Genomic DNA, 15,273 nt, shown 5'->3' with positions numbered 1-15,273 from the left:
GCATTCATTACATTCACCAACCGTAAAATGTCACTTCGCTCGAAATCACGGCCGTTCACAATTTACTGCTTTCTTTATGTTATTGCAATTTACTGCTTTTTGGCTCGCTCGCCAGCGAGCCAATCTTTTACGTCTTTTCCTATTTAGCCAGACTCAGTCATATTTCTTGATTTAATTTCATGACTTCAAATTATTTTGTTCGACCTGGAATCTCACTAGTCAAAGTATATAAAATCAATTATGATATAGCATTTTAGGATCTACAACAACATCATTTTCATTAAATTCTATATCTGATCATTTTCCATATGTCAAGATTCAAAATGATTTTAATTCATAAAAAATCCATATTTTCCGAAAAGATAAACACAAATCATAAATCACAAAATAGCTTGATCATAATTTGGCTCCGTTTATGGGGATTTTAACTTTAAGAAATAGAATATCTGGAATATTTGAGTTATGCGCCATAATTTACTTTAATTATGTCAAATGCTATGTTTTTAATTGGATTCTAACTTGTTGGCTGGATCTGGCAAATTTAATTCAGGGGTCCTAGACGTTCGCAACATAAGACTAGTCCTAATTCATCCTCCTGTACACGGAGACGTCTGTTTCGAGAGATTACTAGAGAAAGACTGATGGGCAACATTACAAACTCTGCTGCCCCTTTCTCGCTGTTCCAGTTTCTACTGCCGCTGGGACGTCCAACAACACTGCCATATCTGCTTCTTCGCAGAAGGTGCTGCATAACACTTATGTTATGGCCCAACCAACTGTTGTCCCCCCTGTCCTGTCTTCAACTGAAGAAAATCTAATAAGGACGCTTGCGAGGATGCAGTAGGGAATGGCTGGGCTGCAAGCGCACCTTATTTAGGTTGAGCAGGCCCAGATTGCTCAGGCTATGTTATTTGCTACTTAAGCGGCCCAAGCCACTCACGCGTTGTGAATCCTGCCAACAACACTCCACCTCCACTTATTGCTGAGTCCCACTAGAGGCAATTTCAGGAACACAGGATTGTAAATCGCCCAACTAATGAGGTCCCTATGGATTCTCATTATCAGTCCTTACTGGATGCGGCTTTGATTATAAGTACGGCGCCCAAAGAAACTGACAACTATGAACTGAAATTGGCACTGATATGGTTGGCTAGCTAGAACCAGTTCCATGGGTTGCTCAACGGAAGCCCTTATGAACACATCCAGAACTTCAACAAGATCACTGCTACTTCAAATGCACAAGGCATCTTGGAGGACGCCGCAAAGCTAATCTTGTTTCTTTTTTGTTAGTAGGTGAAGCAAGGAAATGATTTGACTCCCTTAGTCCACCACCATCCACTTTCAAGGAAGCAGCTCGGTCATTCATTGCCAAATATCATCCTGTATCAAAAAGACCATCAGCCAGAAGAATGAAATCCTCAATTTTAGGATGGCTACTGAAGAGATCCTGCTCAAAGCTTGGAGCCGCTTCAAGCAGCCGCTCCGTAAATGCCCTCACCATGAGATTCCTGACTTCATGGAGCTCTAGAACTTCTACTCTGGGATAACTTATGATCTTAGGATGTCTCTAGCCGCAAAAACGGGCAACTCCCTGATGAGTCAATGCGCTTCATATGTCAGGGCATTGATAGAGAAGATGGCGGCCAACCAGACCAGTTGTCCGAAGAGCAGCAGGCCAGAGCCATCAAGGGATCTATTCCAGGTTCTCGCTACAGCTTTCAATGATGCAAGGATGGAGAGCCTCTTTGTCCAGATGAAGTAACTGTCTAAATTCGTGAAGCGGAAATTATCTAGTAACAAAGGAAAATAGGTAGTAAATGAGGCCGAGGCAATGAAGCAGATGGCCTATATAGCCCAATCAGAGCAACCGCAGGCTGCTGAGTGTTCATCTAAACAAGCTCAAAGCCCAACGGAGGTCTTCTACATGGAAAATAAAAGCCAGCCTCAGCACCACCAGTTCAGCGGGCTCAACCCTAAATTCCTAATGGGCCTCGCCCTCAACAACAATTTCATTAGCCACAACACTTTGTTGCACCATAGTATTATCAGGGGGGATACTGTCAATCGCAACAGTATTTCCTAGCCTCCCACTTTCTTCTGTAGACACCTTTTGCTTAGCCTCCCACAACAGCCGGTCAGCCGTTGAGTCTGGAGGAGATATGGAGAAATTATGAGCGGACAAATGAGAAGTTCTAGAGAAATACATCTTCCTTGACCAAGATGCTTGAAATGCAGGTCGGATAGATCGCTGAAGCACTGAAGATCCAACAGAAAAGAACATTTCCTGGGACAGTAGAGACTCTCCCGAAACAAGTTAAGGTTGTAGAAATGAGGACTGAAAGGTGTACCTCATCTCCAGCGTTGCCAAATCGAGGTACTAGTCGCTCTCATTCTCCTATTGCTTTAAATACACTACCTGCTTAAATTAAAAATATATCATTACACATAAAATTAATTTAGATATAAAATCAAAGGACAAAAATATCAAAATTTGTTACGCACTTTCACTAAAATAAACTACTATTATTTTTTAATCTACAATAAATTTCCAAAAAGGTATTTTGGAATAAACCGAAGGGAGTATTAAAAAAAAAAAAATACACAATGTACTCATTCTGTCCCAACTTATGTTTGCTTGGGGGATTTTACCCTAAATCTACTATTCATTCAATTTTTTTCCTGAAAAAATATCAAATCAAACATCTATGTTTTATTTTTTTTATATTATACTAAAAATCAATTTTACATTCAAAACATTACATCAATACCTATTTATATCACATCATATAACTATTACAATTTAAATTTTTTACTATTCAAATCTCAACTCAAATCCAAACTCCCAAACAAACACACCCAATTCAAATTTTCGTTTGTGTCACTCAAAAGTATCATTTTTTATTTCAGTAAAAATAATTATATAATAATATCATAATACCTTTAACATTTACTTAAATTACAAATATAACATTACTCGTATAATTACTTTATATGTAAAGTCAAAGGACAAAATTATCAAGAATAACACTATATATAATTAAAAAAAGACATACGATAAAAACAAAAGTTCTACAATAAAAATAAAATTTTATATATTAAAACTTACTATAATTTTTCATATAAAATTTTCAAATATTCCTTCAAATAATAATAAAAAAAAACTCAAAATTCTGACACAATCTACAAAAAGTAAAAATTATATAAGAATATAATATTCAAAATCGAATCAATTAGAAAAAAAAACACACATATACAATAAGAATTAAACTAAATTTGATTAGTAAAAAACACCACAATAGACAATTAAACATACAGTATGAATGAAAGTAATAAAATAAAAATAAATATTTTGTATATTAGAACTTAATATAATTTTTTGCATGAATTCCTAAAATATTCATTTAAATAAAAATTTTGAAATTTTAAAATCTACCAAAATTTAAAATGTATTAGAATATAATATGTATAACCAAATCAATTCCAAAAGATACTTACAAAATAAGAAAAAAAGAAAAGAAGAATTGATTTGTATAAAAAAAAATAGATAACTAAAAAATACATATACACACAATAGAAATAAAATTATTAAAATTAAATAATAATAATAATAATAAAAATAATGTATTTTAAACTTATTTTCATTTTCTATGTGAATTCTCCAAATATTCTTTCAAATCAAAATGTTCAAAATTTAAACATAATCTATAAAATTTAAAAAATATTAAAATATAATGCTCGAAAACAAATTAATTAGAAAAAATACATATATACAGTATGAATGTAAAAAGTTTAACTAATAATTAAAAAAAAAAAAACACATCCAATAATTTTTTTAAAAAATTACATACAAAATAAAAATACTAAAATAAAATAAAATATTCATATATTAAAATTTACCATATATTTTTTTTTTATATAAATTTCTTCAAATATTCTTTCAAATGTAAAAACTTGAAATTTAAATCTAATCTATAAATTTTAAAAAAAATATATACTCCCTCCGTCCGCCTCTAAGGGTCACATTTACATTTTTCGCCATTGTATTTAACATTAAAAATATTTTTATATTTGTATAAATTTTTGTACAAATGTCTTTCTATTAGTATTATAAATCAGTAATGAAAGTATTTTTGTAATTCTTTCTTAATTTGTATTACGTTTTGATATAACAATTAATATTAAAGATTAACACGCAAAAAATAAATGAGATTTTTAGAGTTGAATGGAGGTAGTATTATAATATAATACTCGAAACTAAATTAATAAAAAAAATACAAACACAATAAGAATTTAAAAAAAAATGATTAGTAAAAAATTAAAAAAATACTAATATATAGTTAAAAAATACATGTATAATTGCAATAAGAATCATAGTACTAAAATAGAAAATATAAAAAATTTATATGGTAAAACTTACTATATAATTTTTTGTATGCAATTTTCAAATATTTTTTTTTCTAAATCAAAAGACTCTAAATTTGAATATAATCTACAAAATTAAAAAATATATTCAAATATAATACTTAGAACCAAATTAATTACAAAAAACACATACATATTAAGAATGAAAAGAATTATTAGTATAAATTAAAAGAACAACATATAATACAAAAAAAACATATACAACAAGAATAAAAGTAAGAAAATAAAATTAATTTCGGTATGAATTGCTCAAATATTTTTTAAAATTAAAATATTTGAAATTTGGACATAATTTAAAAAATTAGAAAAAATATTAAAATATAATACATGAAACCAAATAAATTAGAAATAAAACATCTATAATAAGAATGAGAAAGAATTCATTTGTAAAAAATTAAAAATAACTTAATATAATAACACTCTCTCCGTCCCGACTATGGTGTCTCCTTTACTGGAAATACGGAAATTTGGAAAGGGTGTAATTACTAAATAATTAAGCATGTATTAGTTAAAATAATTATCGTGTAATAAAAATAATTTTAGATTAAGATTAAAATAACTAATAGTCTAATTAAAATTAAAAAAAATTATAAAATAAATAATTTAAAATAAGATTAGAATGTATAATTCTTTTTTTTTAAAAAAAAAAAGTCACATAATAAATGGAACATATGAAAATAGAAAGGTAACACGGTAAGTGGGACGGATTGGCCTACCCTCGACGGTCCCCTTGGCCTCTCACCCTTCAGATTCTTTAAGTTGGGGTTTTTGTTCCTGCCGTTGGTTTGGGGGCATAAATTGCTTCTATTTCTGATCCATCCTTTGTTGTCCCAATTCTTACCTTAACAAGATGAATATAAATATTTTCTTGTATCCAATGGTTAAATGTGTATAAACAGATGAGATATTGTCTTCTTGGGAAAAAAAAAAAAAAAAAACAATGTTTTTGGTTGCATTAGAAGAAGACAAAGTTATGCTTTTTGCATTTTTCTTGTATTTATTCGGAAGGTACCGTAGTTGTTGGCGTTCAAACTTGTCGAAGAAAGCCATTTCTAATTCGTTGTTGTTCGTAATCGCTATCGTTGATTGTTGAATTAAAGTTGTTACCACTTATTCTGTTTTCACCAAATCAATTTATTGTCTTGATTGGAGTTGACTAAAAAACTTAAAACCTAAAAGTATAAATCAATAAAATTACAAAAAATTATTATTTTTTACACTATAAAATAAAAAAATTGAAAAATAGAGGGAGCAAAATAATTAAAAAATACATAATTTTAGTATTTGTTACACTAACAAAATCCTATATTTTAGGATATGGGGTCAACTGAGCCCTAGCCCCTAACATAATTCCGTCTCTGGATCTAGGGATTTAATATGAATTTTATTCTAATAAACCCAGCATATGAAATCATAGGGTGTGTGTTTGGTTGTCGTTCTCGCACATACTCAAACACTCACACACTCTGGCCTTGTTCTTAAGAATTTATTGTGTTGTTTCGGGATATCTCATACACGCTCTATGCTTCTTTATTGTGATAGTCAGACTACATTTCATATTGTAGATAATCCGAAAAACATTTTGAAATAGACTATGATTGCATTCTTGATGCCTTATTGGAGCACTCAATCACTACTCAATTTGTGCGTAGCAAGGTTGTCACGGCGAGGTTGGAAGCATGGCACCACCGGACCATTATATCACCTGGGCAACATGGGTGCCCGCTATAACGACAATTTGGTGACTTATTGTGTTTGGTTAATTGATTATTGAGTTGGAAGTTGGATTGGAAATTATTTATTTTATTAATATTTAATTAATTATTTATTTTATTAATATTTAATTTATTATGTAATATATATAAGTTTAAAAAGATAAAAAAAATATGAATTTAATTGTTTTAATAATTATATTTTAATAAAATATATACAATATAGATATTATTTTATAGATAATAAATTTTTATATAATACAAATACATAAAAATATAAATATTTATTTATGATTAAAATAGATTAATTTTCAAATAAATAAATAGTTTTAAATGTATATAAATATATTTGTTTATTGAAAAGAGATATAAATAAAAAATTTTTGAATAAATAATTGAAAGTACAGTGCCCAATTAGGCTAGAACGACCAACCAAACATACTATTAGTAATTATAAATTTCTAATACTTAACATATAGTATAAGATTATAATATTTTATCACTAAATTAAATTTTATATAAAATATCAAAATACAAAACTATCACACTTCTAATAAAATATAAAAATCATTAAAACACCAAAATATCATCATATAAAAAATACTAAATCATCACTATTAAAGTTTCAGAACTAAAATATTACCATTATAGTTACAAAACACAAAATTATAAACTTAAACTCGATTCAAAACCAGCGTCTCCCGGGCCGAATTCTTTTTTTTTTTTTTATTATTTTAAAGTGTTTATTTTTTTCTCGGCCCAATTTTTTTATTTATTATTTTAAAGTATTTATTTTTTTCTTTTTTTATTAATGTAATAATAATTTTATCCAAATGGTGAACGTTAAAATCAAACGTATAACCAAATATATATAACTCAAATACTTTATCCTCAAACCATATATTGTGTTTTGTTATTATTTCTTTAGTTATTATATATAAAGATAATAAGCTTTAAATATTAATTTCAGAATTTTCGAATCTATTTTTAAAAACTCAAAGACAATTTTTTCGTCTCAAAATACTCCATTATCTTTTTCAATTCTACCATTAAAATTCTAATAAAATAATTTGATAAAGTAATATATATATATATTCAATAAAACACTACAGAGATTGTTTTAAAATATAATAGTTTTTAGTGAAAACGCTTCCATATGATATTAGAGCAACCAACTTGTAATTACAAGTAGATTTTTAAAAATTGTGGTCAACGATCAGCGGCAAGTAGAATTTTCATTAATAAAATTCAATTCGAAAAATGATAAAATAGGTCAAATTATATAATTAATTTCAAATCAAACTTGCGTGAACTGCAGTTTGGCGTAATCGTGGCGCCATCGCTTTGGCGACAGCTACACGACAGCCTCGCCAAACGGCAAGGCAACCTGTCCCGGCCGTAATGGTGCACAGCCAAGATGGCAAGGGGGTAATATGTTATAGAATATATTTTAAACTTTAGAATATTTTTTATATATTTTTTATACAATATTTAGATTTATAGTAGAATATTTTTGTCTAAGAATAGGAAATATCTTTTAGATATATTTACATTATATATATCAGCCATTTGACTATGAATGAGATCTTCTCATATCATTTTCCACTATTTCTTTTTTTAGATTATTATGCATATTTATCAAAAATAAATAAATAGAACAAAATTGGTTGTATTTCCATAGATGTGGTAAGAAAATATATAGATGTACTTTATTACTGTGAATACACAATATTCCTTTCAAACAGTGCAACGGATTATTTTGATATCTAATTAATGTCTTCTCAATCATCTTATAAAATCAAATTTTTGTTTGGCTAAGTGAAAATCCATCAAATCTAAAAAAAGATTTAATAATTTTCAATGCTAAAAAAAAAAAAAAAATTACTTTGTTGAAGTTTAAATAATAGAAAAAGAAGAAACACGACATGGTTCAACATAGTGAAAAATAGAAGACTTCGCCAAACGAAAAATATACTTGTTATTTTCAGATGTTTTAGGAAAGTTGATAGGTACAATTTCCCTTGATATTTCACGAAACTACAACAAAACGTAACAAAAATATGTGAACTAGCTTGTAAAATTTGTAGATAAATGCATGAGAGTAAGAAAATAAAAACTCTACTAACCCAATAAGAAAAATTGAACACTCATACAAGAGGCTGCTAAATAATAAATCATGATATTAACAAAGGCCAATGTAAGGGATGTTAGTGAGCCAAATGCATATTGGAGTGCAGATTAAGAAATTCATAACATGGACGAATGATAGGTTCAAGGGACAAGTTAAGCTTAAAATTTCTTGGTTCCTAATGCGGAGGTCATATAAGTTGATAAGACACAACGAAACTATCAATTCACGTGTTACCATGCGATTAAGAACATAATTAATCTATTCTCAAAATCCTTTCCGGCTCATAGAGTTCCTTTAACATGTCCGAACCATAAAATTCTACACCAAATGTAAACTTCCACGTATATCTCCATCTAAGCGGGAGAACTAGTTCTCTCCGCTTTCTTGAGGCTCAAACAAGAATTTCATCGGGTAGGTTATCAATCCTGGTCCCCTTTTCGCTGCACATATGCGATCATTGTATTTATCAAATATTATCAACCAAGATAATTGGAATATAAAATTAAAAGAGCAACTAAAACAAAATGAATCAATAATTGCAAAGTATATTTCTAGCTTCTGTCTTCTTCTTTAGAACACTTTTTTCTTTTACCCCTATTTTAATGATAATTAACTATATCCTATAAAACAGATTATTTTTTTTCTAATTTTTAATCTCACATAGGATCCACTCAAAACACTTTTATTTTCATATCTCTCATAAATTAACAAATAATTTTATTTATCTTTAAAACTTCTCATTTTTTTATAAAACTAATTTATGATAATAAATAAATAAATAAATTTTATAGTTATATGTATTATAGGAGTATAAAAGTTTATTCTCTACAAAACGAAATCCATATTGTATATTTTATTGAGATATAATGGTTAAAAATGTTAAACGCATATTTTAAAATTTTTAATCATTAAATAATTAATTCTTACTATCTAAATAACTAATTTATACTACCTAAATTTTCGTGTCCATATAAAAAACTTATCTTTTCCGGGGATGGAGGGAGTATCAAATAACTGTTTTAATGTTAACATTTTTAACCTTATGTCAAAATTAAATATTTACTTTGTTCATATGGAAAATATAATTAAAAAAATTAAGAATATAGTCTCATAATTAGAGATGGAAATGAATTCGGATAAACCCAAGACCTGATTCATTATTTTGAGGTCGAATCCAATTATTCCGGTATCAGGTCGGATATGGGTCAGGTATTATGTACCCTTGTCGGGGTCGGGCAGATCTCGGATCTAAGGGTAGACTCTGTTTGGACCTGGACAAGATTAATATTTTAATAATATATCAATTATATATATGAAAAAAATAATTCTTAATAATATAAATTATATCAAAATAATTTTTTATTTTTATTTTTATTTATTATTTATTACTTTATTATAATATTTTTAGATAAAATATACTATAAATTTTAATATATGTCGGGTTCGGATCCGAATTCAAATTCAATTTTAAATTAAATTTAATAATTGTAAAATATTTTGCAGGCCTATCGAATCTATCGGATTTTGTCAAGTATTGTTCGGATCGGGTCCGAGTATAATCAAATCAAATTACGAGTATCGGATCCAACAATGTGTATTCGGTCAAATCTAAAGTCCAACGGAATCCAACCAATTTCTATCTTTGTGGGCCCATTCTTTACCAAAAAAAAAAAAAAAATCTTTTAAATTTTACTATCTAATCCTATATTTTTCAAAAATAAATATGTATATATTTTTACAAAATATCTTATCAAATATTATTTTAATATAAAATTCGATGCAAATTTTTTCAAATTTTTACAAAAGAAACTTGCTTCATAAATTCTTCATAAAAGGGCTTTCAAAGAAGAAGAGCGAGAAAATTTGATTTAAATGTTATATTTAAATAAAAATTAATTTAATATTTTATACATATAAAATATATATTTTTTTAAAATGCAAACTCAAAACAATAAAAATGATAATCTTTCTAAAACAAAGTGCACAATACATTAATTTTTTAATAGTAATATTTTGAATTTATAAATTATATATATATTATTGAGATTGTAATTTTTAATATAATATAGAAAAATATAAAATTTATTTGATATTTTTCTCAGTAAAAAGATTTCATAAATAATGAAAAAATCTGTGAAAGAATTAAAAACAAATACTCTCTCCGTCCACACAAACTAATGTCCTAATTTTCTATTTGGATGTCCAACAATTATGGTCATATATATATTTTTTTTTAAACACAAATTTTATATTTTTACCATTCATTCATTTATTACTTTTAATCTCTACCATACCCTTAAGGGCAAATTTGTCCATTTAAAAAAAAATCACCTAAAAATTCGTGCAAATATAATTTAGTACAATAGAAATTGAACAGAGAAAGTACAATTTATTGAATTGTTTATGCCGAAATCAAGAAATAATTTTAATTTCTTGTACATAGTCCATTACTTCTGCAACCCATAAATCTGAGATCTAGGAATTTAATATGAACTTGAACCTAATAAACCCTGCGTATAAAATTATGGGCTGTGTATTTGGTTGTCATTCACACACATACACTACTGGCCTTTGTTCTTTTATCCAAAAAATTTCAAACATTTATTTTTAAAAAAAGTTACTCTATCCGTCATCCAATTGTGTATTCATTTGACTAGACATGAGTTTTAAAATAAATAAATAAAAATAGAAATTTTTATTTTTTTGGTAAAAAAAAAAGGGTGGTATTTTGTTAACAAAAAAAAAAAAAACAGAAATTGAAAATAGATTTGGATAATGAATAGAGTAATATACTGAACAAATTTTATTATTTTCATATTATTTACAAAATTTTCTATATCTCACATAAAAAATATTCTTACAAACCAAAATACAAAAGAAACAGATCCTCTATCTCTTTTCGTATTAAACTTTTTTTGATTTATTTTCTTTTAGGGTAAACTATTTTTTTAGTCCCGTAATTTGACCCATTTATCATTTTAGTCCCGTAAGTGGAGTTTGTCGCAAATTAGTCACATATGTGAAAAATTTTCGCTGTTTTAGTCCTCCGGCGCCGGAGACGCCCGCGTGGCTCGCCGGAGGTGATGTGTCCGCCAGGTGTTCTGCCAGGTGTCGCTGACCTGGCACGACACCTGGCGGACACGTCACCTCCGGCGAGCGACGCGGGCGTCTCCGGCGCCGGAGGACTAAAACAGCAAAAAATTTTCACTTATGGGACTAATTTGCGACATGCTCCACTTACCGGACTAAAATGATAAGGGGTCCAGTTACGAGAACTTAAAAAAAACAGTTTACCCTTTCTTTTAATTTATACAAAATTCTATTTCGGTTTGTATTAATATTGTTGTATTATTTTTATGTATCAAGTTGATTTGGTGATTTACAACGGATTTTTTCATGAATAATAAACAATTACACTCATAAAATGTAGCACAACATAAAATACATTATATTCCATTTGTGGCATAAATTCTTCTTAGATAAAATGTATATAAAATACTGAACAAAAATAATTATTGGGAAATACTATAATATAAAATATTTTGTAAATTTTAATAGAATACGATAATTTATTAAATTCAATGAAAAAAAAAAAACAATAAAAGCAGGATGTAATTAAAAAGAAAAACACTTTGTGTTTGTTTGTGATTTTAAGGTTGGAATTTTTTTACAGTAAAATTTTAGTTATTTGATGTGATTTAAATAGATATTACGTGGCATTTCGAATATAAAATTAATTTTTAATATAATATAAAAAATTAAAATAAAATTTTTATTTGATATTTCAAAAAAAATTAAATAGTAAAAATCTTATGAAATAATATTTGATGTGTGATACAAAAAATTGCGTCAAAAAATATAAAATATATTATTTCATATTGAATATGTGACTTTTTACTTTTTACTTTTTATAATGATTTTTTAAACTTTTAACTTTTTTATTTTTGCATATATAAAATATTTTGTATTCTTATTTTTAGGAATCAGAGTTGAAATATGAAATTTGAAGAACAGAGCTAAATTCGACTAAATACTAAAATATCAATTAAAATATCTAAACTTTTTACTTTTTCATATTAATTTTACTTTATTGTCAAAGGTAACATAGATAATAACATTACTAAATTACATTTTACTGTCAATGTTATAGGTAACAAAGATAATATTACTGAATTACAAAATATTATTTCTTTCGTCTCACATATTATATCCACATTACCGTTTCGGTCCGTCCTACGTTCCATTCCATGTTATTTTCTTTTTTTGGAAAATGATTACACATTTTAATTTCATTTTAATTTTTTTAATTTATTTTTTAATTTTAATTAAATTAATTACTTATCTTAATATTAATTTATAATTATTTATATCATAGGATAATTATTTTTACTAGCCTACAGTGTAGCAGACACCGCATGTGAATCGGATATAGTAATTTATTATGTGCAAAAGAAATAAAAAATTTACTATTATAAACATATGGACGGAGGAGGAGGAGGAGGAGTATTCATTTATAATCTATATAATTCCCACCAAATTGTTATTAATTTACTTTTTATTCTCTAGAAAAGTATTATTCTCACTTCACTTTTAAGTTAATGTTACATATAGTGAAGACGTATGTGTTAGTTGGATGCATTCCTTTGCCTATAAATAGGCTTGTTGTAGCTCATTCAATTCATTAGAAATAAAAAATCAATTCACAATTCTCTCATCTATCTGCTTGCACTCATTCTAATATCCATTCAATCGTTCATATATATATATATACATATATATCTATTGCATAAATATTACACTAATATATATACATACGTATATCTATATTTACCAATATATTATATTATTATATAACACGTTATCAGCACGAGGGCTCTTGCCTATTTTATTTTTGGTAAGTTTTATTTTTATACTATTTATATTATCTATTTTTTACACTATAGAAAATCTTGCAAAATTTTCTTTTAAACCTCTATCTCTCACCGGCAACAATTTTCTGACTTGGTCCCTGGATGTAGAAATGCATCTGGTTTCAATGGGTCTTGTTCATACAATTGTCAGTGAAAATACGGCTACAAGCCAAGATCAGGCTAAAGCTATTATTTTCATCATTCATCACTTGGACATTCCTCTACAGTCTCAATATTTGACGATGAAAGATCCACTTGATTTGTGGAATGAATTGAGGGAGAGATTTGGGCACTTGAAATATATCACTCTCCCCAAAGCCCGACATGATTGGCTTAACCTGCGGTTGCAGGATTTTAAAACTGTTACAGAGTACAACTCTGCTATCCATCAGATTACATCTCAGTTGAAACTCTGCGGAGAAAATGTTAGTGAGAATGATAAATTGGAGAAGACTCTCTCTACCTTTCATGCTTTGAATGTTGTGCTGCAACAGCAGTATCGTGAGAAAAACTTTCAAAAGTACTCACAACTCATTGCATGTCTTTTATTAGCTGAGCAAAATAATGAGTTATTGATAAAAAAATCATCAGTCTCGGCCCACTGGTTCCAGTCCATTCCCTGAAGCGAGCGTGACATTTTCTGAACAAGGCCGAGGACGTGGTAGAGGCCGTGGACGTGGTCACGGTCGTGAGAGTCAACGCGGTCGATATACCCCTTACAATCGCCGCAGTTTTGACATTAACAGGATGCAGAGTAAACCCCAACATGGGAATATAGCCGAAAAGGCTAAACAGGGAAATAGGCAAATCGGCAGTTGTAATCGGTGTGGCATTGAAGGCCATTGGGCTAATACCTGCAGAACAGCCAAACACCTAGCCGATCTTTATCAAGCCTCACTGCAGAAAAAGGGGAAGGAGGTCGAGACTAATCACGTTGATAATGATGATGACCCCGATGATGATCTTTTGGATTACGACACAACACATCTTGATATAGCGAATTTTGTCGTAGATCCAACAAACCCCCAGTGATAGACATATTATGTCATTTTACATTATGTTTTGTAATATTTAAATTATCGCATATTACCTTTTTGTAATGTATTTTGTAATACTTATATCTGCCTTTATTAATACTGCGTTTACTTATATTTGAAGTTTAAATGGATGCCAATCAAAATGATGCAAATATGTGTTTCATTGACAGTGCAACGACACATACTATATTGAAACACGAAAAATATTTCTCCCATTTGAAAAGGGAAAGAATGAATGTCAAACAATAAGTGGAAGTGCGAAATTAATTGAAGGCTCTGGAGAAGCCATTATATTTCTCCCCGCGGGGACGAAAATTGTAATATAGTATGCACTGTTGGCCACTAAAGCTCGAAGAAATCTACTGAGCTTTCATGACATTCGAAAAATGGTTATCACATTGAAACTATGAGTGATATCGATGGTGAATTTTTATTGATCCTTAATATCATTGATAAAAGGAAATGCATCATTGAGAGATTACCCTCACTTTCTACTGGTTTATATTGTGCCAAACTAGGTGTTGTTGAAACACACCTCACGGTAGACCAAAAGACTACCGATTTTCAAATATGGCATGATCGCCTTGGGCATCCCGGCAGTATAATGATGAGACGAATAATTGAGAATTCGCATGGCCATTCATTAAAAGATCAAAAAGTTTTAAACTCAAATGAGTTAACATGTGTTGTCTGCACTCAGGGAAAATTGATAACCAGGCCATCGCCAGCTAAAGTAGGTATTGAATCACCTACATTTTTGGAAAGAATACATGGGGATATATGTGGACCAATAGACCTACCGTGTGGGCCATTTAAATATTTTATGGTGCTTATTGATGGATCTACCAGATGGTCACATGTCTGTTTATTATCTACTCGCAATATGGCATTCGCGAGATTGCTTGCCCAAATTATTAAATTACGGGCACAATTCCCCGATAATCCAATTAAGACTATACGTCTGGATAATGCTGGTGAATATACATCGAATGCATTTGATGATTATTGCATGTCGATCGGAATTAATGTAGAGCACCTAGTTGCTCATGTTCATACACAAA

The 15,273-nt window shown here is 28.8% G+C and overlaps 1 protein-coding gene across 1 annotated transcript; it reads left to right on the top strand.

The window, feature by feature from the left end:
- Window positions 1-1,831: 1,831 nt before the first annotated feature.
- LOC127260415 (uncharacterized) lies at window positions 1,832-14,207 on the top strand. Its single transcript, XM_051288149.1, has 3 exons — window positions 1,832-2,072; window positions 13,545-13,695; window positions 13,787-14,207. The coding sequence occupies exons 1-3, from the start codon at window positions 1,832-1,834 to the stop codon at window positions 14,205-14,207; spliced, it is 813 nt and encodes a 270-aa protein (XP_051144106.1).
- Window positions 14,208-15,273: the final 1,066 nt, after the last annotated feature.

This window comes from Andrographis paniculata, unplaced genomic scaffold (genome assembly GCF_009805555.1).
Source record: "Andrographis paniculata isolate CXL003 unplaced genomic scaffold, ASM980555v1 Contig62END, whole genome shotgun sequence".
NCBI classification, from domain to species: Eukaryota; Viridiplantae; Streptophyta; class Magnoliopsida; order Lamiales; family Acanthaceae; genus Andrographis; species Andrographis paniculata.
Note: the sequence above shows the minus strand (reverse complement) of the source record. Positions and strands in the feature narration are given on the sequence as shown.

What these genes read in the sequence shown, in the direction of transcription:
- LOC127260415 (XM_051288149.1), top strand. Translation starts at nt 1,832, where the DNA reads ATGAAGCAGATGGCCTATATAGCCCAATCAGAGCAACCGCAGGCTGCT. An exon ending in GGATACTGTCAATCGCAACA is followed by an intron (nt 2,073 to 13,544) that starts GTATTTCCTAGC and finishes AAACTGTTACAG; the next exon opens with AGTACAACTCTGCTATCCAT. An exon ending in CGTGAGAAAAACTTTCAAAA is followed by an intron (nt 13,696 to 13,786) that starts GTACTCACAACT and finishes CACTGGTTCCAG; the next exon opens with TCCATTCCCTGAAGCGAGCG.